General features: G+C 41.3%; 1 protein-coding gene and 1 non-coding gene across 5 annotated transcripts in view; both read right to left on the bottom strand.

Moving 5' to 3' along the window:
• Positions 1–10938: 10938 nt before the first annotated feature.
• The window catches only part of COP1 (COP1 E3 ubiquitin ligase), a 106903-nt gene continuing 92568 nt past the window's right edge, over positions 10939–25273 (bottom strand). For all 4 annotated transcript variants that reach the window (XM_088674845.1, XM_088674846.1, XM_035121329.3 and 1 more), the window contains 2 exons: positions 15333–15377; positions 10939–12019 (listed from right to left, as the gene is read on the bottom strand). In XM_088674845.1, the coding sequence (XP_088530971.1) occupies positions 12002–12019; positions 15333–15377 (63 nt within the window). In that variant the 3' untranslated portion in view covers positions 10939–12001. The remainder of the gene's footprint in view (positions 12020–15332; positions 15378–25273) is intronic.
• On the bottom strand, positions 21026–21162 carry LOC118089611 (small Cajal body-specific RNA 3). The gene has a single exon (XR_004693164.3).

Raw genomic sequence — 25273 nt, 5'->3', positions numbered from 1 at the left:
AGACAAACTAGTTATTTAAACAAGGACTTTGCAGACAAATCCATACTCTGGAACTTTCGTTTGCCATCTTCTTTCTCCACCCCCCCCCACCACCGTTGATTATACATAATTTTTTCATTATAATATCTTCTCTCTGCCTTGTCACCTACACAGCCCATTTAATCAGTTTTTGATATATCATTTGTCACCCTTGCCATCCCTAGTGTCCTCTCTGAAACATGCATCATCATGCAGCAGCAGTAATAAAGTAGTTTTTTGGCTCCCCCCCATGACTATTATACAAACCAGTAACTTGCTGGTGGGATAACTAACTCATTGGGTGGCATAGCTGCCAAGTTTTCCCTTTTCTCGCAAGGAAGCCTATTCAGCATAAGGGAATTTCCCTTAAAAAAAGGGAGAACTTGGCAGCTATGTTGGGTGGCATTCAACTAAGTTTTACTCAGAGTAGACTCATTGTGGTTTGTGAAAGTGGTTTTTACCTGGCTCTAACCCAGGTGGCACAAGGGACCCAGGTGGCGCTGTGGGCTAAACCACTGAGCCTAGGGCTTGCTGATCAGAAGGTCGGCGGTTCGAATCCCTGTGACGGGGTGAGCTCCCGTTGCTCGGTCCCAGCTCCTGCCCACCTAGCAGTTCGAAAGCACATCAAAATGCAAGTAGATAAATAGGAACCGCTACAGCGGGAAGGTAAACGGTGTTTCCATGTGCTGCTCTGGTTCGCCAGAAGCAGCTTTGTCATGCTGGCCACATGACCTGGAAGCTATACGCCGGCTCCCTCGGCCAATAATGCGAGATGAGCGTGCAACCCCAGAGTCTGTCACGACTGGACCTAATGGTCAGGGGTCCCTTTACCTTTACCTTTACTTTAACATCAGCATAGAGTTTCTCCTTCTATCTAAGATCCACAGTAGCCCATCTGTGCAGACTGTTGGGCCACAACCTTTTTGCCATGTGCCTGTATCTGAAACTGTGTGCCCAAGTTCTCCTTGCAGCTTGGCAGGATAGGAAGGTCCCATTCCCACTCCAGCAGTGCAGGATTCGTTTCTCCCATGGGGCAGGCTCATGTTGCAGCAACAGCTGTGTGTGTGATCTCCAGAGTCACATGCATGAAATAGATCCCCTCTGCCACCCGGCCGTTACCCGGACATGGATATCATAGAATAAAGAATCATAGAGTTGGAAGGGGTCCCGTGGGTCATCTATTCCAACCCCTGAAATGCAGGAATTTCAACTAAAACATCCATGGCAGTTGGCCAGTACCATGCTAGGACACAACAAGCATAGATATCTGTATATTTAGGGGATATGTCAATAAGAGCTAGGCAGAAAGGAAGAGAAAATCATATACAGCAGGGGGGGACTAGCCTATGGCTATCTGGTCCCAGCCAGCTCTTGCTTAGTGGCCAAGGCTATTGAGAGTGCAAGCATGCCTGGAGCACCACATGTTATCTACCCCAATATACAGATATGAAATACTTGCTTGCTCACTAAGCAGCTTCAAACAGAGAACATCTGTTGATGTTCAACATCACTGTTCAAAAGAAGATAATTTTGAAGATCAGATTTGATTCAGATGTAACTAGTTCAATAACTGGAGCAGCAGGTAGATTTAACATAACTTTGTACTGCATTTTAAAGCTTGGACCCCCACCCACCATCAAACTTAAGAGCATCTAATATGTGCTCTAATTCATATACATTTATGCATGCAAAATAGGTCATTGTAACTTCAAAAGAGACACACACAACTTTTAAAATATTAGGATGGATTAAAAACTCTGGATATGAGCTCTTGTTTTCTACCCTTCAAAACAGTAATCCCAGAAGGCAAATTTGGAGCACACTTATAAATGATTGGAAGGGGGAATAAGGAAAAGCCCCCATCCCCAAATCCATTTCAGAATGCCCTCCAACAGCTATGGCTATTGAGATGCTTTTGCATCCTGTCGCCAAAATATAAAATCGTTTGTGTAGTGAGATCAGAGACTAGACTTCAAAAGCTCGGCACTGCAAAACTGATTTCTTGTGGGGGCCAGGTGACTCATGCAATTTGCATGCCATGCGTGATGGTAATGCAGACTGGATTTCTGGATAATCAGCTAACACAACACATTGTTCTGATTGTGCCAAGGGCATGTCCCACCGGAGCCCAGTCCTAACCACCAACGCAAGAAAATGTTGCCGTGAGCCTGAATGCCTGGCGCCACCAACTTTGTGGAGCCTGATGAACCAGGATAGCAGAGCATGGTGAGATCAGGCATGTGTGAGGGTCCCAAGACTGGCAAAGGGGCCACCACCTCCACAGTGTCACCATGGTAATTTCACACTTGAGGTCCCTTGAGAGTCGCATGGATTACAAGTGTCACCCAACATCTAGATATTGGGCTTTAGTTCTTCTACCAGGTGATCTAAGAATAAACTCCATTGGTGGGTAGTCTTAAAACAAGAGCTTCTCAGTTCCCTGCCCCAATGACCAAGGATTAAGCCCAAGAAGAGGAGCACTATTTTCTTGTTGCAGATTTGTCGTAACAGCCATCAGAAAGCTCCAGGGCACTTGGCTATAAGAAGCTAGAGAATACCCTGGGGAGTGGAATGCTGAACTGAACATCTCATGTATCTGAAGAAGTGTGCGTGCACACGAAAGCTCATACCAGTGACAACTTAGTTGGTCTCTAAGGTGCTACTGGAAGGAATTTTTTTTATTTTAAATTTTATCTCGTTCTTGTTTGTGCTGTAGGGAGGGCGTGTTTTCCGCCCCTCTACCACTAGACCCTGGTCCAGCCCCATGATTTACAAAAGAAGTGAAGCTCTTTCCTCTTTCAACAATATGTTCATTCTACTGGAACCGAGTTTTTAACCTGATCCCTTTGAAAAGCAATATGGGTGTACATTGTCAGTTGGCCGTAGGGAGAAAAAGATATGTATTTCCTTTCAGGCCAAGTAAGGCCTCTTCTCTCTCTCCTTCATCCTGTAAGGAATTGCTATAAACTCAGCTTAGCATCTATGCAAGATTTAGGGCACAGGTGGGGAAACTGCAGACTGGCTTCATTTTCTGCAGGCTCTTAAACCCCCGTCCTTCTATCTCAGAGTTCCTTCTTTCCTGTTCCTTTCCTCTTAATTTTTCCTGGCTTCCTAAAGTGTTTCTACCCTCCTCCTCCTCCTCCTATGTACTTTCTGAATGGGCACTAAAGGTAAAGGGACCCCTGACCATTAGGTCCAGTCACAAACGACTCTGGGGTTGCGACGCTCATCTTGCTTTATTGGCCAAGGGAGCCTCATACAGCTTCCAGGTCATGTGGCCAGCATGACTAAGCCGCTTCTGGCGAACCAGAACAACACACAGAAACACCGTTTACCTTCCCACTGGAAGGTATCTACTTGCACTTTGATGTGCTGCTAGGTTGGCAGGAGCAGGGACCGAGCAACAGGCACTCACTCCATCGCGGGGATTCGAACTGCTGACCTTCTGATCGGCAAGCCCTAGGCTCTGTGGTTTAGACCACAGCGGCACCTGCGTCCCTTGAATGGGCACTATTTATTTATTTATTATTTAAACCAGAATGGGCACTATTTTGGTTTAAATAATATTTTTCTCCTGCCAATGTGGATTGGGGGAAAGAGAAGCTTTCCCACGCTACCCACACCGTCTTTAAAATCAGAAACTACTTCCACTTGCTTTCCAGAACTCCAAACCACAAAACAAACACCCGGATAGACTTACCTGGGGCAAACTCATCAAAGTCCAGTGGATCCTTTTTTTCTGATCTTAGGTAGCCATGGTGGAGATTGAAACCCTCTTTATCTGGTTCAATCCAAACACTTTTGTTTCTGGCTTCTTCCGTTGACCCCTTGGCCCCGTGGGAATGCAGCTCTCAGCAGGAAAAAGCCCTTCTCCTCTCTTTTGTGACCCCTGCTATGTTGGAGAGGCTGTCAATCAATAGGGTCATATAAACATATATGGTGGGATTGCTCTAAGTTTTTGCTGAGGTTGCTTGATGCTGAGTTGGATTGTCTTTTCAGCATGAATACTTTTTTCCCTTTTAAAAATAATAATAATAATAATCCTACCCCCACCCCTGAAAGAAGTGGCTGTCAGAGAAGAGCCTCTGAGAGAGATTAATACTCAGGGAGATTCATGTTTTAGTACTGACCTTCATCCTGTTTCAAACACTGATAATGCTACCAATTTACTGTTTCATCTTTCTTATTGTTTTGCTTTTATGGAATCATAGACCTGGGAGGGACCCTGAGACTCATCCCTGCAATGCAGGATTCTTTTGCACAATGAGGGGCTTGACCCCATGACACTGAGATGGATACCAAATGAGCTATCCTGGCTCACCAATTGTTTCATTTGTTTATTATTATTATTATTATTATTATTTAAGGCACTCTGGAAATCCTTCGGAGGCTGAAGAGCAGGTATTAAACCTCTTAAATAAACCCCCACGGATATATTTGTGCAACTTCCATTTGCACATGAAAGAACAAATGCGCAGAAAAAGCTCCTGGATGTTTGAGGCTGCGGTGCTGGAGAATCGGCTGGATGGAAATGCCTAAAGAAACATTTACCAGCGGAGATGGATGAGGCATAACAATACACAGAAATAAAGGATCCATGTTGTCTCCAACTCAACACTATTAGGTCAGGCTCCAAACGTATTGTGGAAGAAAACATCAACTTCCTTTTTGCTTGCTGCTGTGTATTGTTGGAGTGTTTAAAGGTGGTCAGGAAAAAGAGTGGCAAGATACACAATGGAAGTGATGGAACCAACTTCCCAGTAATTCTCTGTAGTCTTTTTTGTTGTTGTTAAAAAAATATTTGAAAACAAAGACAGACCCTCATTCCCATTCAGTGATTGTCATCTCTTACCATTACTGAAAACCCTGTTATCATTATCCTAAGCTTTGGGAATTCATTTGGGTAAGGGTGTAGCTTTCATTGAGATGGACAATAGGACTATCAAAACATTCCTCCCCAAATAAATAAAAATAAAAATCCTCTCCGTGGAGAAACAAGCATGGCAGAGTAACGCATTCTAGCATTTTATTCTGACCTTATTTCTGCAAGGAACCGATTTTTATGGAGGAACACTCAGTGCTGGAAGACCCCATCCTAAAGTTATACAGATCAATGTAGACAGTTACCAGCCAGTGAAAATTACTCCTAAGCAAAGATTGCCACCTTCTGTTTACAAAAAATCCTGGCACTTAAGGAAGAGTGACTAAACAGGAATTGGGAACTGCTGGGCTGCCGGGGGTCTGAATTTGGCCCCAAACATATTAGTCCCAATTCCCACGGACGGCTGATCCCTGCCAAGAGTGCAGCTGGCAGCTAGTGCAGGAGGAAGGATGAGGAACATTGTCTTGAAGTTTGAATCACCTGATGTCAGGTAGATGACCCCCAGCTACCTATCAAAAGTGACCTGGGGAGACCTAGGGAGAGTATTGCTCTGATCCAGAAAACAGTCATGACATGAAAACTCTTCTTGGCTCCACCTTCTTTTTCTTCTTGCTGTTTAATTGAATTGACTGTGGTGGTCAGGGTGGATAAAAATCAATGATATGCTATAATGTTATTGTTTTAGCTAAGTAAATTGTTTAAATTGTTATTAAGGAAATGATTATTTTTCTCCTTCCAATAAAGTACACCAGAAAAGCTGTCCAAATATAAAGTTAACTTATTAAACCTCACAATAATTTCATAATTATCTATGCATTTCTAATAGTATAACCAAATAAGTAATTTTGATATAACTGTAAACACTACTCTGAAAATTTATTATTAATTTTATTATCCCAAAAATGAAACCTTAATCTGGTTGTAAATATCAAGCTTATACCAGCAAGAATAAGTCTTTATGTAAACAAATGGTTTCAATCAAGTCTTACTGACTATAGTGATTTAAATCGTGATTTAAATCAAACCCACCCTGGTGGTGGTCGAAGTAATTCTGGCGATGCTACAATGCTGCCTCTTCATGATGTTACAGAATCACATGGGTCATCATAACTCATCTGATCTTACAGCCATGTGAGCAAATTAGGGGGCAAAGAAGAGAAGAAGAAGAGTTTGGATTTGATATCCTGCTTTATCACTACCCGAAGGAGTCTCAAAGCGGCTAACAATCTCCTTTCCCCTCCTCCCCCACAACAGACACCCTGTGAGGTGAGTGGGGCTGAGAGACTTCAAAGAAGTGTGACTAGCCCAAGGTCACCCAGCAGCTGCATGTGGAGGAGCGAACCCGGTTCCCCAGATTACAAGTCTACCGCTCTTAACCACTATGCCACACTGCATGGTAATGCAAAGCTGCTGAATGGCATGTTCGGTTTCTGATAATTGGTTCTCATGGGAAGCTTACAGATTCTTGCTTCACACAATTAACTCAAGGCAGTGTCAATTTACTCTTGGCAGAAAGCCAAGTTCTGCCTGGCCTGGCAACAACTCTCTGATTGGTTAATGACCAGCACTTAACTCTGTTATCTAGGAATGCTAGCACAGTTGTTTCTTGTGGGTGTTAGCAGTAGGAGTGCTGCGTATGGTTGGAGAGAGAGAGAGAGAGAGAGAGAGAGAGAGGATTTATTTTGCTTTGCTCTGTATGCAGAAACTCTGCTGGTTTTATTTTCTTTTAATAAATCCTGTAAATAGTTATTCTGTGTCTAGCCGACTAGTCATTTCCATCTCAACTAGCTTCTGTGCTGTGCAGGAAAACTCTGCTACGTTTGGGCTAAAGCCACTAGAGCTATGCCTGACACTTCAAAATTCTAAGATGGCATCAAAGCAAAGCAGGTAGTTTTGTAGCTTGTTCTTCTACAGACATGCTGCTTTTAAAGTGGATTTTTGCAATAAAATAGTTGAAGCAGCTGTGTCTTAATTTTAAAGGACAAATCACTCTCAGTCTGGCCGGCACCATTAGTAGAATGAAAGCCACCTGAAGCCACCTTTTAAAAATTGTGAACTTTAAACACAGAGCAAGCTGAGGACCAGCACCTAAATAAATGAGAGAAAACTAATGCTACTCAGAGACAATCATTAGACAAAACAGGAACTGAAAAGAACTCTCACTTTAACTGATCACAAAAACTGCACTAATAAATGATTTCAAGTGACCTAACAGTGTGGTGTAGTGGTTAAGAGCGGTAGACTCGTAATCTGGGGAACCGGGTTCGTGTCTCCGCTCCTCCACATGCAGCTGCTGGGTGACCTTGGGCTAGCCACAGTTCTTTGAAGTCTCTCAGCCCCACTCACCTCACAGAGTGTTTGTTGTGGGGGAGGAAGGGAAAGGAGATGGTTAGCCGCTTTGAGACTCCTTAGGGTAGTGATAAAGCGGATATCAAATCCAAACTCCTCCTCCTCCTCCTTCTTGTGAGTGTTGGGGATTGGAGATTAGGCCGTATGCCTGAGGAAGTGTCTCTGTGCCAGAGAAGAAATGGGTGGAGTCCCCTCCCTCAACTGGCTGGTAGTTAGAAGGACCAAACGCCAGGTTTGAGAGGTGTGTGCTAGAAGCAGGTGCCAGGTTGAAACCTGTGAGGGACAGACATGCTTGGTTTCTGCTGGAATCCAAGGTTGTGGCTATGGGAGAAGCAAGACCTCCTTGGGGTGTTAGGGCTGCGAGCCCTTCCATCATAGGCTATGTGTAAATAAACCATAGATCATGAAGACCCCGGAGTCTCCGCTGCCCCTCATTCCGAGGAAACCAAACCCTGGGGAAGTGCCTGGGACCCCTGGAATCTTGCTTCTGTCGGAAATTGGGGTGGTTTGCCACAATACAGTGGTACCTCAGTTTAAGTACACAATTGGTTCCGACAGTCTGTACTTAACCTGAAGCGAACTTTCCCATTGAAAGTAATGGAAAGTGGATTAATCCGTTCCAGATGCTCCGTGGAGTACTTAAACTAAAAGTACTCAAACCGAAGCATACTTAAACCGAGGTATGACTGTACATTGATTTTACCTAAAAGGAAAGGAAATTAAAAGGGAATGGAGATGAAGGACTTGCCACTTCTTAAAAGAAAAAGTTGTCACTTTGCTCAGGGAGTGCTGCACTTCTAATTACAGCCAGACACTGAAATTTGCATGTAGCTTGACAGAGAACAGAAATGTATTAGAAATTAAAGCAGCTTCCCATTTAATTTTAATTTGAGGAGCTTCCTCAGAACACACTCTATAGCTTTCCTCTTATTCCAGTATCTGTTTTGTTAGAGTAATTGAGAATTAAATAAAGATACTAGCAGTGCAAAGACAAAGATGTTGCAGAGCTGGAGAAACAATTACGAGCTTATCACACACACACATGGAGATTTACTACTATGAAAGCCATGAAGCACACATTGTTATGCTCCCAGTGGAAAGCTTGTTGAGGAAAAATAGGAAGGATAGAAACACTTTTGCAAAAATAAGTTGCAGAAAACTGGAGCAGAGCAATGGTGGTCAAGTCTCCACATTGAGACTGCTTCCTTTGTCCAGGCTTAAGGCTGGCATGTAAAGTCATGAAGGAGAAAAAGAGAGAGGCGAGAAAAGGTGGCGAGAAACTTCAATTGCGATTTTGCTGAGTGCTAGTACCATACAGCAGAGGGCTGAATTTGTGCTTGGTGAAGTTTTCTTGAATATCCACACGAGTGCATAGCTGCCAAGTTTTCCCTTTTCTCGCGAGGAAGCCTATTCAGCATAAGGGAAAATCCCTGTAAAAAAGGGATAACTTGGCAGCTATGCACGAGTGCTTTAATGAGCAATTGCTATTTTACTATTCTGAAACTCAGTCCGTAGGGCTGGTGGCTTTCAGATTACAAGATGTCTGATGCACTAATCACCCACATTTTCCAGAGTGTTGGAATCGATACGCTAGAAAATTCTGAAATCTGGTGCCATTTCAAAGCACTACCACGGAGAAACAGTGTAAGAATGAGATGTTTCCTTCCAGACTGACACCCATTGCTTGGCTAATTGAACCTTGAAGGCAACTCTGAAATTAGAATTTCTTCCTTGTGAATGGGCTTTCCTTTGCTGATCATCCAAATGTATTTCTTAATTTCAAATTCATACATGGATGGTCACACCTCATACCTAAATCCAGAGAAATGCAAAGGGTGTTAAATGTCATCTGGGTCACGGTGGCCTTGAGAATCATCTTTCCTCATAAGGTGTGGAGAAGCAAAAGCATTAAAAAGACAAGCAATTTTCATTCATTCCGTTACACATCTTCAAAACAAGAGCATCGGTAACCTATCTAACCCATGGCACAGTCTGGAAGCTATCATTGTTGGGTGATGAGGAATAAGTGAGTATGCAAATGAGATCTAATAGCTGCTGTCCCTCTCTCATTTGGCCACTGCCCTCTCCTACACTACCTGCTACATTATCCTTACTGCATCATGCACAGGGGAATAGTGGTTAGTGTACTGGATGAATCATGTTCAAATCCCCACTCAGCCATGAAGCTGGATAACCATGGGCCAATCACAGGCTCTCAGCCTAACTTGTCTTACAGGGTTGTTTTGAGAGTGAAATGGGGAGAGAACTCTGTACACCACCCCTTGGGCTCCTTGGAGGAAGGGGAGGATATAAATGTAACAAAATAAATAAATGATAGCACTCCTTCAGCTGGAAAGACTACCATAGTGTTCTCTGTCCTTGATTAATCTTTCACTTCTTCCAACTCTGTGGAGTGGCAGCCAGAGATTCTCCCATGTTGCTATGTCTAGAGCAGTGTTTCTCAACCAGTGTGCCTCCAGATGTTTTGGGACTACAACTCCCATCATTCCTGACCACTGGTCTTGCTAGCTAGGGATGATGGGAGTTGTAGTCCCAAAACATCTGGAGGCACACTGGTTGAGAAACACTGGTCTAGAGAGATTGAAAAAAGCAGTGGGCTGACAACTGGGGGTGCTACCCCCCAAGTGACTGACGGCAACAACAAAAGGGAGTAGTGTCACAGGTATGCTATCACATTTTGCGAGACTGCAATAGTCCCACCAAGATGGCTATGGCAGTACCATCAACATAGCACCCTAGTTTCCACTCATGGATTTTTTAAAATCAGAATTATAAAAACTGATGCTTTCATAAAAAAATAATAAAAAGTTCACGTGGTTGAAGAGAAAAAAACTGAACCAGCTATTTGTAAGCAACATTTTGAGCATGTGGTTTACATGGAAATAATGCCTCCATGTATGTGACAAATACCAAAGAAATGCTGGAATACATGTTGAACTTCTGTAACATAGTGTGAAGTTATTTATTCCAAATGGAACTCCTCTTCTACCCCCAGAAAGCCAGGTCAATATCATGATGTGAAGGTGGCCTTCTCCTCCTCTTGAGTAAGGGTGGGTGGATGGCATGGAAAATCACAAGTAGAAAACTCTCTTCTGCCGTGACTATGAGAAAAAGCCCGTGAAAGTTGGGGTTCTCTGGATTCCATTTAAAACCAGGCCTGGTCAGGAAATGAGATTTCAGTACAGGATGCTGTCCACATGTTGACTTGCTCTTTTCACTAAAACTACAATCCAGCTAAAGAAACTGGAAATAAAATTGGTAATCAGAATAAATCATGTGTTTTAGTCAATTTGTCTACCAATTAATTTTCCATTTCTTAAGCAAGAAGCATGTTTTACCTTTTTCAGGGAATACACACATGGCATTGTGTGAATCATTCCATCCAATGTGAGAGAAAAGGTGAACGCCTCTTTTCATGTTTGCCATCTGCAGGGTTTTTTATATATAAATGGTTACATGAAAAAGATTGTTCGAAAAAATCTGCTACCCAATTAACTGGAATCACCCTTTAAAAGTTTCTTCTGATTAAGCGGACTAATTAATTAATTCAACAATAAAAAATAGTAGCCCTATTTTTTAGGGGCGCGAAGTCTTCCAAAATGCCAACCCCACCATCTTCCCCAAACAAACAAGCCTTCATTTTTTTGGCTGACAAATTAACAATATGGAACATTTGAAATCACAGTTTATTTCCCCATTCTCTTCACTTGTACAATTAAGTGTATGCATGGTTATTAAAAAATAAGGCTACCATAGCCTGTCCCCAAAATATATTACAACATTCAAAATGCTTGGCTTCTACAAGTGACACAAATGGGGGATGGGGTGCTTAGTGGCAGGGAGGGGTTGAACCAAGTGGACCGTATGTGGACAGGCTTTGTGGCCTTTCACCTCCAGTTACAGAATTTCAATATAATTCAGATCAGAAGGGACAGAAAGTCATTACTGACAGTTTGGTAGCCTGTCAAGGAGATAATTGCGTCAAATCTGCTCCCAAGCAACACATGCCCACATCACTGATGGCACCCTGTCTTAGCTGGCAGTCCAGAGAAGTGGCCATGCAGCAGGCGGACTTGGAGACTGAGCTGCTTGCGTGGCCTTAGAAGTGGTCCCCTCACATCAGGATAGAGGAATTAATGTTTGTTAAACAGACTGCTCTGGAAAAGTAAACTCATTTCAAAAACAAAAGCCACTAAATCAAATTTTACTTGATGGCCTCAAATTAGAAAGACATGTCAGGATAACAGACGTTTCCCTGCTTCGTGGGAATGGGGAGTGGGGGAGAAGAGAAAAAAGGACAGATGTGGTGATCCAGAAGGTGGCTCCAAAGCACAGCCCTTGAAAATATCCTGGTACGAGGACAAACCTGTCACCATGTCTATCATCAGAGGGCCATCTGCTTCTATGTGTGGCTCAATGAACTTTGACTATTCATTTTCCAGCATCCACTTTTTTTTAAAAGAATCCACTTCTCCCTCCCCCATCATAAAAATTAGACAAGCAATAGAACCAGCAGCAGCAAAGTCTGTGGAGTTAATGTTGGTGGTACTGAATTCCCAGGTGCTTCCCAGATTCCCACAGTGTTTTAAGAGTGTCCCGTACATGAAAACAAACCCCCCAAAATGTGATCACTCTGGGAAGGAAGAGCAGGTTAGCTTCGGTTTTGTGCCCCACTGAGAATCCCCGTTGAAAGCAGGATCAAGTATTCAAAGCCTTGAGAGAGAACATCTTTCATACTAGCTCCAGTACCTGGTTAAACGAAAAGTAGAAAACAATTAAGCAGACACCATTTTATTTCCTTATTCACAAACAACCTTCTAGCTTAGGGCCAAATTTGAGATGGTGCTGGCAACCATATTTGTTGCTTACATGGCTGCATGCATTAAGTGGGAGGCAGGAAGAAAATCAATTTTTATTAACAAGACACAGATAAAATGGATGAACAGAGGTGGACTCCCATACCACATGATTACCGTGTTTCTCATATTATAAGACATGTCTTATATTTATTTTTTCTCAAAAATACACACTATGGCTTATTTTCAAGGGATGTCTTATTTTTTTTCCTCCTCCTGCCGCGGCCGGCATTGCTGCTGCGCCTATCACTATGTCTTATTTTCGGGGTATGGCTTATATTCCTTGAATGCTTAAAAATCCTGCTATGGCTTATTTTATGGGTATGTCTTAAAATATGAGAAACAGGATATTCACCCAAACTTCTCGTTCCCTTAGCCTAGCTCCCGATACCACAAGTGAGCTAGGCTAGAAGAAAAAGAGCCTGAAGCAATGAAGTGAGGTCTGTTGGGTCATTTCCTTGTTTCATGAAAAGATTGCACATGAATCCCTATCCTGTTTTATCGAGAAATAGAAAAGAGACAAAGGTCTCTTGGGAGTGGTCTGGTCCAGGGGTCTCCAAGCTTTCCTTGCCTCGGCCCAGAGGGCGGGGGAGCGTGCACCCGTACACGGATGCACACACTATTTCTGGCGCACTTCTGGGTCGGAGGAGGCCCGTGCGCATGCACACAAACTATTTCTGGTGCTCCTCTGACCCGGAAGTGGAGCACTGCGCCAGTAAGAGCGGGTGTCGGCGGGTGTCACTGCAGGCAGGATAAACGAGTCCCTTGGGCCTTATCCGGCCCCCAGGCCGTAGGTTGGTGACCCCTGGTCTGGTCCCTTTCATTCTCATGTCATTTAGTACTGCAATACATGAAGGTATTGCATAAGGAACCTTTGGCACAAGGTAGAAAGTGTTTCTATGTACAAAATGCACATAGGGTAGAATGTTACAATCTCAGTCTTTCAAAGCTTCTCTTTAAAGAATGTTAGAAATGACAGGTGGTAAGCTCACAACCAGTTCTCCCACCAATATCTGTACTGACTTCAGGCTTAATATAATTACTACAAACCAGTGAGTCGAAGCTGGATAACCATCTCCCAGTACAGATTTGCACAGCAAATTTGTGACGGCCTTGTGGAGTATAAAGGGAGAAACTCAAAGAAGAATCATTTAAATGGTGTTTGGAGCACTTAAGGCAACCCCATTCAAGGTTGTTTTCAAGCTCTGAGCTTCTTTTCCAAAGCTACTTTAGGGATTTGTAGCTGGCCAGAAGAAAGACAGATTATCAGCAGGGAAATAACCTAGCTTTTAGCTTAATTTCCTATTAGTGTTATAATTTACCTAGCTATCCAGCTCAGTTATTCAAATTATCTAGATGCACTGTAACAGAGATGGAGTCAGCTTCTGAATTTTTGTTTCCAATTTAAATGAAAGCGGAAAGACAAGAGATCGAACAAGTCCAGAAAGGGCACAAGAGTGCTCACCGAGGCAATGGGATGCCAAGGTTCAAAGTGCTGCTGAATGGGACCGTCATTTTCTCAGATGGACTGGGAGTATCTAGCACATTTCCAGAACTGTAAGCTCCAGAGTTCTTGGCTGTGTTGGTGCAGCATTCTTCATGTGCAACTTGCACAGAGACCATCAAAAAAAGTCTCACATGAAATGGAACAGTCTTCTCATGTTTCATTGCCTTCCAGAGAGGCCCCAAAAGGCCTTCTGGACACTGTTACACTCCACCCCATTTTCTTACTTGGGCATATTTGATCTCCAAGCTCACTCTATTCCCACACCCCCAGCTTACAGCAGATGCAAATAAATCACTTCACATTATAAACACTTGGAGTAAGGAGCAACTCTAGGAATGGGCTTTTCCAATTTTCAGTTACCTTGTGGCTACCAATGTTATTTAAAATCGAGTGGCACACAATTGAAGTAAATGAGGATGAAATACAGGACTTGCCAATGAACAAAGACTTAGCTGAGAGTGGAATTAACCCTCCTCAGGAGGGGAACAAGCAAGAATTTTTGAAGAGACAGAAAACCCACAAGAAAAGCATCATGCAAAGAAGAAGGGACTTATGGGGGGGGGAGAACAGAGAAGTTTGGATTGAAAAATATGTCAGGAAGGGGGTGGGATGAAGGAGGAATATTTGTTGTTTAATAGGATGGATAAAAAAGGACTGGATCACGGACTTTGGTACTTGCTGGACTGGAAGGGGAGGGCCGGGATCTGGGGATAGAGAGGAAAGAATTGAGGATAAAGACAAAATCTAGAATTGGGAATGTAAAAAGGTTTTAAAAATTATGGGAGTTTTTTGGGGGGGGGGAAATTGGGGCATGAAAAAAAAAGGAAAGTTGATAAGTTAGAAATAAGATTTAGGAGTCATTTAGAAGTATCAAAAAAGAGAATTTGGTAAGATGAATGATTGAAGGGACGGTTGGGGGTTCTGGACCTCTTGTCGGCCCTCTGCGTGCGGGGAGCTCCTGGTGGCAGGGGGGGCTCCTAGGGCAGGGAGGGAGGGAAGTCCCAATTGGAAAAAGAACCATTGCCTCTCCCTTTCTTTCCTCTGGGACTCTCCGTGGCAGAGGGAGTGCTGGGGGGGGGGAGGGAATGGGAAAAGAGGTTAGAAAATAAATTTAATAGAAATAAGGATACTATTGAAGCAAGATTGGAGAGTTTGGAAAATAGAATGGGGAATATGAGAAGAAAACTGCTAAAATGGAGTTAAAAATGAAAATCAGAAAAAGGGGGAGGTAGGGGAAGCCCATAATAATACAATGATTTTAAAGAAAAGAAAGGAATAATTATTAATTGTTCCTCTTTGTTTTTTCGTGTGTTTTTTGCTGTTGTTCTTTTTTTCTTTTTTCTTTTTTAATTATTCCTGTATTTTTGTTTTCTTTTTTGGGGGGGTGACTTGTGATAAAGTTTAGATAAATAGTTGGGTGGACACCCACCCGCTCTCTTCTTATTTTCCTAGGATCTCTCGGTGGCAGGGGGGGGGGTTCTGTGGAGAGGAGGGGGGTGGGGACAAGCCCAACTATAAGATGCACCACCTTCGACTGCGCACTATCCATGGGAATACCTGGTGGCAGGAGGGATCTCATGGTTGGAAGAAGGAGGAAAATATGTTATTTTTTGTTTATGTGTTTATTTCTTTGTTCTGCTAATATGCAAAATCAATAAAAATTATTTGAAAAAAAATTGAGTGGCATAGACTAACTTACCTTAATTGTACCCTGACTGTTAGCAGCAATCAGCACATTGGACTCCTGCAAAACAAGAAAAACCACCAGGGTTATACTGCAGGCACTAGGAAGGGGGTGTGGCTGCTTGTATACTTAAATCACTTTTGATTCTGCAATTCCAACTTTAAGGAAAAGTTGATATCTGACTTATCTTTTAAAAACACTGCACCTGAAAAAGTTAGGAAACCATTTAGAGAAAAGCAGAGTGTGTTTCAAAGTAATATACAAATATGAAATTACATCCAGATCTCTTTGCATGGGAGCTAAACAAGAAACACTAAGTTTACTTTGTTTTTTAGCCACCAGGTGCCTTGTCTAAGCTCACCAATTGCCAAACATAAAGAGATGCTTTCAAAATGTATTGCAACAGAATGCAAAACAGCATAGAGAATGCATGCAAATAAAATGGTGCTATGACTTCTAATATACCAATTGGCTTCCGCTGGAGGGCCATGTCTTCACCTTCCTATTATATTCTAGCCTAGGCATATCATGAATTTAATTTGTACTTAGGCGCAAGATCTTTTGTCATATCAAACATTACAAATTTCCCTCTCCTTTCTACTTATGCCTGGCATGCTCTTTTTGAACGTATTTGTCACTCCCCCCCCCTCTTTCTTTAGAAGTGGCTCAAAACATGTCTGCTTTTCCTTCTAAAGCTTATCTTTTGAAAAACATCCCTGGCTAATCGCATTAAAGCAATTCTTGTACACACAAACAACCAGATGAGTGGCTATGAACTGATGTTAGGAGCTTCAAGAAATAGTGAACTGACTGATGTATATTCGTTTAATCCAAGCTTCTAACAAAGCTATGTTGGACCAGTTTGAATACATGTGTGTGTGGTGTGTGTATAAGTGTAATAACTCAGTCCACAAGGATGACTCTTTTCAGACATTCCTTCTTGGTCTATGACCTAAAAAAATAAATAAATCACAACTTTGTAAATTTTCCAAATTGTAGGATCAGTGTTGTCCACATGAGTAAGAGGGATATCACAACTTCTGTTTTTTGAATCAGATATTGATTTAGAGGACATTTTAATGTTCCATGTCCAAACACATTAACTTAGAATGTGATATGATGGTTTAATAATATTCAGTTTTTCAAATTTCTAGCATTTATATCTCTCCTGTAGATTGCCAATGTGCCTTATAAACTGTAAAATATTATAGAATAGTAAAGTTATGGGAAAATATTTAAAAAGTAGCCAATTAAAAAAGCAGTACCCTGAAAGCCCAGCTGTGATAAAAGTTTCACTGCTTGTCTAAAAACAAACAATAACAGGGCCACCCATACTTAGGGTTGCCATATTTTGAAGAGCAAAAAAGAGGACATATTTGCCGACTTCTACTTTTAGCTATGGATCGCTATGGTGACTCTGGAAAAGGAGGACATCTAACCCCCTCTTTTTAGCAGGCTAAGGGAAGGGGCTATCCCTCTACCCTCCATGATGTGATAACTTCATTTCGGTTCATGTTTTCCTCCTCTACAAATTTGCTTTCTAGGCTGTAGAAACCACACCTCAGTCATGTAAATAATATTCTTGTAATGGTTATCCAGACTATTTGTGAATATTAGCCTTTTCCCTTCTCTCATAATAAACAATATTCTCTTGATGGGAGCTTTAGTTCTTTGGGGGGGGGAAACCAACATATAGTAGTACCTCTGGTTAAGAACTTAATTCGTTCCAAAGGTCCGTTCTTAACCTGAAGAACCACTTTAGCTAATGGGGCCTCCTGCTGCCGCCACACCGTCGGAGCACGATTTCTGTTCTCATCCTGAAGCAAAGTTCTTAACCTGAAGTACTAAATTTCTGGGTTAGCGGAGTTTGTAACCTGAAGCGTTTGCAACCCGAGGTACCACTGTACTGTCCTCTCTCAACTTCTTTCTGAAATTCTCAAATGTATTGTTGCTTCTTAAAAACTCTAATTCTCTTTTTGACCCCTTTTAGAGCCATACAAAGTGTTGTGTAGGGGATTAGTGAATAAGATCCCCACTTTAAAAATGTTCAAAAGGGGTCATTGATCAATTCTTGCCATGTAATTATCTTAATCTGAATTATCCTCACCCTGAAGATGCCTTCTGCCTTCTGGGTTAAGTTTAAAAAGTTGGAGATGCTATTCCTGAATTTCCTGAGTCATGTCTAGTTTGGTTCTCCTGTCTCATGCATGCAGCAATGAATACAAAACAAAAGCAGGGTGCCCTTGACCCAAGAACACTTTTCAGCATGTCTGAAAGCATCACATTTCAAAAGCATGAAATGACTCATATTTGAGATTATATTACTGTTTTCATTAGCTATCAAGTTCTTTAGTTTTTCTTACCTGCTGACATCATTTTTAGAATCTCAAAAAGACCTGTGCAACTGATCCTGAGTTTTCCAAATGAAGTATTCAATTTGTTACCAAGCCCTGTTTGCCCAGCAGAAACTCTCAGTTGTTCCCACATCTTTTTATTCCCCTGAATATTGCATCTACCCATGTGTTAAAATGCAACCTTTCATTCTAGCTGCCAAGCCTTATTGATTTTTTTTTAAAAAAAGAAAAACCAGCTACTGTTTTGTGCAAGTTATAAAACAGTACTGAAAGCATTCAAATTGTCTCTATAAATAGGCAGCATTTCAACATTCATACTCATGCCCCTGAGTAAATTTCCCCAGTGGGAATGCAGCCATAGACTGCTCTCAGGAAAAGAGCAAAACATTAGCAAAACAAGAGCCTTATCTATAATATAATGCCTATCAACATTGGAACCTGCTGACAGGCAAAAAAAATTGTTGCAAGTTCAGAACACAGAACAAAATGGTAGAAACACCATATATTCATGCAGAACAACTGTTTTAAGCTTTTAAAAATCTGCTTAAAAGCATTCATTCACTCATTGTACAATGAGTGACATTCTACATTCACTCACTCTCTCAAGAAAAATAATAAAAGGATTTTTATTATGTACAACAAGGACTAAAATCCCTAATGGAGTTGGCAGTAATATCACATAGCCTATCACTAAAGGAGAAACCATTATGTTCCACAGAAGTGATGTTACCATGCTGTGGGGAGTGATTAGAGGACTTTCTTTGTTGCAATGCATGCTGTTTGAGCATAAGTGAATAATTGAAGGTATCAACCTATAGTACAATAATTCTCTTTTAGATGAGTTGCAGAAGAGAAATGAAATAAAGACACTTCTTCTTTAAGGAGATGCAATGGTTGAGATAGTTATCAAGCGGAAATTCTAAGCCTGATGGCCATAGGATTTCAAGACCAGTCTTTTCAATTCAAGGTAATGGAGAGTAAGGGTAACTCTATTTATGAAAATGCACAATTAAAATAATTGTGGGAAATGCCTAGTGTTTCAGTTAGTGAATCAGATGAAGGGATAATCTCCATACATATCCTCTGAAAAACTCTTGCGAGCCCCACCACTGATATATTTCACCTTGGGGGTAAATCAGATGGTCACAATGCCCCCGTCTGCTGATCTGTGGCACCCAAATATTCCTTAACTACCTGATGGAGGCCCCTCTACATGGCTGAAATTCACAAGATGGCGTTTGGATTTTCTGATGAAACACACTGTAATAATTTGAAGCATTGTTTTTACTGATTGGATAGTTAATTAGATGTGCACATATAACTGATTTATTGACATGATGAGACTGAAATTTAATAATGTGAAGTATTAATGCCAAGGTTAACTCAATTGAGAACTTGCACCATCATCCTCATTACTGGATGGAACATCAATTGGAATGAAGGCAACCAAGCTAAAGAGGAATTAGAGGAGACAGTAAAGGGCACACATTGTGACACCATCTGCCTTCTTCCCACACACTTGGTGACACTAACCCAAATGGTACCAGGGCAGACTGGAACTTAGTTAAAATAAACATCAATTCCCAATGGTGGCAGCTAACATGTCCAAAAATGCACAGACAAGGAGACACGTCTTTGACTGGTACCATAACACTGAAAGCATTGGTGTCAGATATGCTTCCAGTGGGAGGCCCTTAACAAAGAAGAATATAGATTTGCAATTTAGAAAAAAACAACCCTAAGCAACTGGAGTTTGAAAGAAACTGTGCATTTACTACCTTGTTTAGAAGCCTGTAACATCCATTAGATTTAGTATAATTATCAATAACTGTTTTCTGAAAGAACATTACAGTGGTACCTCTACTTACGAATAACTCTACTTACGAATGTTTCTACTTATGAATGGAGCTCCGTCCGCCATCTTGGATGCGGTTTAGATAGGATTTTTTCTACTTACAAATTTTTAGATAGGGTTGCTTCGACTTACGATTTTTTTTCTCCCAATGCATTCCTATGGGATTCGACTTACAATTTTTTCGACTTACGAATGTGCGTTCGGAACGCATTAAATTCGTAAGTAGAGGTACCACTGTACCTCTTGATACATCCTTTGTTTTATCCACTTTGTTCTGTTCAATAAAACTTTCTTATTTGTTCAACTTCTGCCTGAGTCTCCAAGTATCTATGATTTCCCTCACACAAAATCCAAAAGATAACCCATGCTGGTTATTATAGAGTGTTATATGTAGTTGGGATCTGCCGCAATTGGTATACAGCGGGGGCATCCGCTACCATATGCCATGAGATTAAATATCCCCTCCCATTCATTTGGCAAGGATGTTTCATGATTAGAAGGGGAAATGACACTTTCCCCACTATCCAGCCCATAGATAGGAAACATTGTGGTTCTGGGCTAGAACCAACCCCAAACCTGAGTCCTCTAATGTTGTATAGCTCCCTCCTTCAGGAATGCTCTTCCCAAAGGACATGGCTGGCACTCATTCTCTGTTTTAGGTGCCAGGCAAAAACATTTTAACCAGGCCGTCAATCCTTAGTTGGGACCGGTATGTATATGGCCTCTTTTGTACACTTCCTTTTTAATTGGAGGGATACTTTGGATGCGCACTTTAGGTCAGGGGCGTAGCAAGGGAGGGGCATTGGGGGCGCTCCGTCCCGGGCAGCACGCAATCCCAAGGGCGCCATGGCGGCTGCCCCACCCGCGCTGGGCGCCCCGCCCCCAGAACGCACACCCCGCCCCACGAGCGACGCACCTCGCCCCCAAAACGCACACACACACCCCGCGGGCAGCGCACCCTGCCCCAGAATGTGCGCCAGCCCCGCCCCCGCCTGTGCTCTGCCCCCGGTGGCAGAACATGAAGCTACTCCACTGCTTTAGGTCTTCTGTATTGCTGTTTTTTACACTGGGTTTTAATGTTTCATGCCATTTAAATTTGCATTCTGTAAGTTGCTCAGAGCTACTTTGGTCTAGGTACTGATGACAGGCTATAATATTTTGTTGCAAGTTACATTTGTTATAATTTAATACAGTAGAAACTTCAAGGAACCAAGTAAAGTGGATGCTCAGAGTTAGAAAATCTGGGGATTTAGTTTAAAGTTTTCTGACTATTCCAGACTATTAGCTGAAATACTATAAGCATTCTGTAGAAAGAAATAGAAAAGTCATGCCACTATGATGATGACAGTTTAAAAAGCTAAAACCAGCCATACTTAGCCATTCACATTAGAAGAGCAACGTCTGAATGGTTCTATTCTGCTCTTCTCAATGCCAACTCATCACTGCAGACCAGGCTGTAACAATGCCTTTAGCAACAGGGATTGTGCAGAGATTTTAAATATACATAAAAGGCAACAATCTGAATCAGTTTGCTCTGCAAAACCAGGCAGAATCCTTCGTTTTACTCAAGGAAGGCTGAAAGTGTAGACAAAAGACATTTTGTTTGCCCATGTTGGAGGTGTATTCAGCTTCCAATTTTACAAAGAGCCATTATTAAGAGACCCTTTATTACATCCCCCTTTGCATCGCAAGCTCCTGGCTGCATTACATCTTAAATTAAACACATGTTAATGCACAGAAAGAAAGAAACGAAAGGAAAATTAATTAAAATGGCAGGTTTAATCCAGGTCAGAATAATTGTTAGCTCATGCAGAAATTTTATTTTTAAAGAACACACAGAGTGCAGGTCATTTAAGGGCTTTTGCAATTAAGTTAATTTAGGGAAAGCTTGTTTAATGCAGCTTTGTTGTTCCTGAGTAACTTCTAACGGAACACTAACTTGAAATGGCCCACCACACAGAATCCAAGCTGGATTCAAGAGAAATGTTATTCCTGGTTACAACAAAATGTTGTAGTGTAGGGTCTGCCTCCTCTACAGGATACTCCATTTCTCCTCTTTCGTGTTTTCCATTCCCTAGCCTTAAGGGTCAGTCAGCATTCTGTGCCCACTGAGCATGCTCAGTCTGCACTGGGCTGTTTTGGGACCCTTCCACTTTAGAAATCTTTCTCCTAATATTTTTTGTACTTTTGCAAACCTTGAGGTTCTCCAAGTCTGCTGACATCTCCTTGTGTGTGGATGCTGCCACTTTGATTACACAAGGACCAGCACTTGGAGAACTGGGTTTGCTAATATAATTAGAAATACAGATTCCTACTGTTAGGGAGGAAAGCAGAATTTCATGAACAGTTCTGTGACCTCATCTCAGGGGAGTCATAAAGCTTCAATTATGAACCTACCTTATAATTTTGATTTATTGCTTGATCTACACTCAGCATCAACAGAACTGGTAGCAGCTTATTACTATTTCTTAACAATGCCATGGGTAATGGATTAAATAATAATAAAAAATTCCTTCCAGTAGCACCTTAGAGACCAACTAAGTTTGTCATTGGTATGAGCTTTCGTGTGCATGCACACTTCTTCAGATATAATACCAAAGCCGTAATAGTACAGGAGGAGGAGGAGGAAGGGGACTTCAAGGATACTATACAACAGCAGGGAGAGATTTGAGGATTGTTACAAGAGTTCTGTAAGAACTAAGAACTCTCTGTCACACCGCTAATGGCTTCAAAGCCAGCAGTGAGGATCAGAAACATGACCTGATATTGCTAGAATTCTAAGAGAAGTTTTGGAACCTACCGTAAGTTTAAAAAAACCTGTGTTTTGAACACTGCTTGCTCGATATTATAAGATACATGAATTAACTCCATGTATTTTAGATGGAGCCCAATACACACACACACACACACACACACACACACACACACACACACATGATGAAGATTATGTTTATTTATATCCCGCCTTTCTACCTGTCTGGGGCCTTGCATCAATTAAACCATGATATCTGACACTAGCACTTTCATCTAACAGAATTTTTCCAAAGGCTATAGGCATTGTAATTATTTCTTTTTCTTCCAGTTACTTCCCTAATTCCTTTATCTTGCTAACTGTGCCTCGACAGGTTGCATTGCAGTGGCAATATTGTAAAACATAACACTGATTCCAAGAGCCATCCATATAGACTTTAAGCAACCAAGGTGGGCAAGCATCAAGCATACAGCAGGTTGGTCTCACATCTCCTTACCCACAAGCTCCAACTCAACAAAAGCTTTTCTCCCTTCAGATCATCAGCATCCTGTCCTGTACACACCTCCAGGATGGATTGGTGTGTGTATCTGACTAATGGACTGGGCCAATTATAATCTAAGGCATTTACAACAGACCTTTAAAGCATATACCCATCTGCAAAGAATCCTGGGGACTGTAATTATAGCTTATTGAGGGTACTAAGAACTCTAGGTCTGTCAGGGGTAAATTACAGTTCCCAGAATTCTTTGGTGGGTGGGTGTATGCTTTGAATTTTCTTTAATTGTTATCACAGGGAGGCCATGAAATCTTAAGCCACACCTGACAAGGAAGACGTGGCCTCGATGCTAAGGTCTCCCAAAACAATGGTGGCATTAATGCCACCTCTGAGACTTCCTTGTAGACCATAAGCTGGATAGCCTCATAACTTGAGTAATTGCTCTAACCTTTTCTGAAAATCAAATTCTCTTTGCATTTTTCAAGGATTTATTTGACCCCATTAAAATTCTGGTTATACTGCATGCTTCATTGTACCTAGTGCATTCCACTTGTCATAATTCAAGCTCTTCCTCTTTGCTTTTAGTAGCTTTCCCAATATACCATGGAATCCTACACCATTATGAGCTTTTCATCCAATATCCATGGCATTTTAGATGCTCTTCTTACAACTGGGCCCATCCGCAGGAGCGTGATTGGTCATCCCAAGTGAGTGAGGCTCATCTGACAGCAACAAGAAACTGAGGCATCAGTATCATCAGTCTAAAGATTCAGCAGGAGCCTTCTGCTTTAACCTTTAAATGACTGTGAACACTCCCCTGTGCCACCAAGCTTATGAGGTCAATTAAGAAAATGTCTTTCTCTGTTTTGTTTTATGCTGATTCTATATATGCATTAATTAATTACTTTGTAAATCACTTGGAGGCTTTTGGGGGCGGGAGCAGCAAAGATGTTTAATAAAAAGTTATACTATTTCTGTTTTCACAGAATCATAGTATTGTAGAGTTGGAGGGATCACGAGGATCATCGAATCCAATCCTTTACAGTGCAGGAATCTTTCACCCAACATGTGGCTTGAACTGACAACACTGAGATGAAGTGTCTCATGCTTTGCTGACTGAGCTATTATTCCTGTTTGTTCCATCATTCCTGTTTGTTGATTTTAAAAATTTACATGGTTTTATTTTATAATTATATTGTTATGAACAATATTTATAAATATTTCTCATAAATAAACTTTGAATCCTCTGTGCTTACAACTTCCGCAATAGAGCCAGGACATGGTCTTAAAGGTCTGGGCTGAAAGTTTTCTACATTTCCCAGCTTTGGAGTGAATGTTTTCTATGTTTCCATTTTTGTGGGTAACATTTAATAATACTGTTTATTTGAACTTAATACCGACCTGCTGCTTTCAAAGAGAGATCCGCAAAAGGAACCTCCTGCACAAGTCCACAAGTCCAATCAATGGAAGAAGCAGAACTGCAATATTTAGTTACATTGCATATATGTACGTACGTACATACATCCCACACAAATCATACATACACATCCAATGGCATAGAACTCATAGCACACACAGAAAGATATGTTTATTTTGATATTGTTGTATCAAATTGTATTTCTGGCATGGTTAGTTTTATTCATACCTTTTTAATATCGACTTAAAGTTTATTTTTTATTTTTTCATAAGTAAGAATAGCGTAGAAACTCTATATGAATTCATTGCAAGAAAGTTTATACATAAGACATGCCTGATCAATTGTGCCCTGTGACTAATTGTGCCCTGTGACTAATAATTTTCCCTGCTTGACCAAAGCCAATTCAGGAACCCCGTGCTAATTAATACTAGTTAAACTCTTCCACTTGCCTTTGGATAAAAGGCATTTTACATCTTGCATACTTTCTAAATTTTTCACTCTCTGCACCCTTTCAGGGTTATTAATTAACAGGACAATATACTAATAAGATAAAGTAAGTGATTTCCATGGCAGCAGGAGAATGTATTTTACTATCCAGAAGGTGAGTGTGACGCTGGGAGCTGGTTGGCGCTACAATTTGGGTCAAAACAGATCTGAGGCACATGCGATTGGCATGGATTATCAATCTGAATTAGAGAAAAACAATTTTAACACTAAAGTCTATCAATTGCAATCTGTGTTCAACTAGTGTTTTAATCCAGGTAATTACTATTATAATGATGATACAATTGCTGTTAAGTGGAACACAATGCTCTTGAATCTAGTTTATAAATATATGTCTCAGAAAATGTGTGTGTGTGTGTGTGTGTGTGTGTGTGTGTGTGTGTGTAGTTACAGCTGTAGATGTAAGCGCATATGTGTACCTACATTTGCATATTATTTTCTGAATTGGATGCGAGAAGAAAATCACCTCTCCAGAAATCTCACATTTTAAATTGCTATAAAAACTGAGTGTACTTGCCCTAGATTATAATATATATTTGTAAACGCCAGAAAGATACTGTATACACTATATCCCACTG

This window comes from Zootoca vivipara, chromosome 7 (assembly GCF_965207765.1).
Source record: "Zootoca vivipara chromosome 7, rZooViv2.hap1.1, whole genome shotgun sequence".
Taxonomy (NCBI): Eukaryota; Metazoa; Chordata; class Lepidosauria; order Squamata; family Lacertidae; genus Zootoca; species Zootoca vivipara.
Note: the sequence above shows the minus strand (reverse complement) of the source record. Positions and strands in the feature narration are given on the sequence as shown.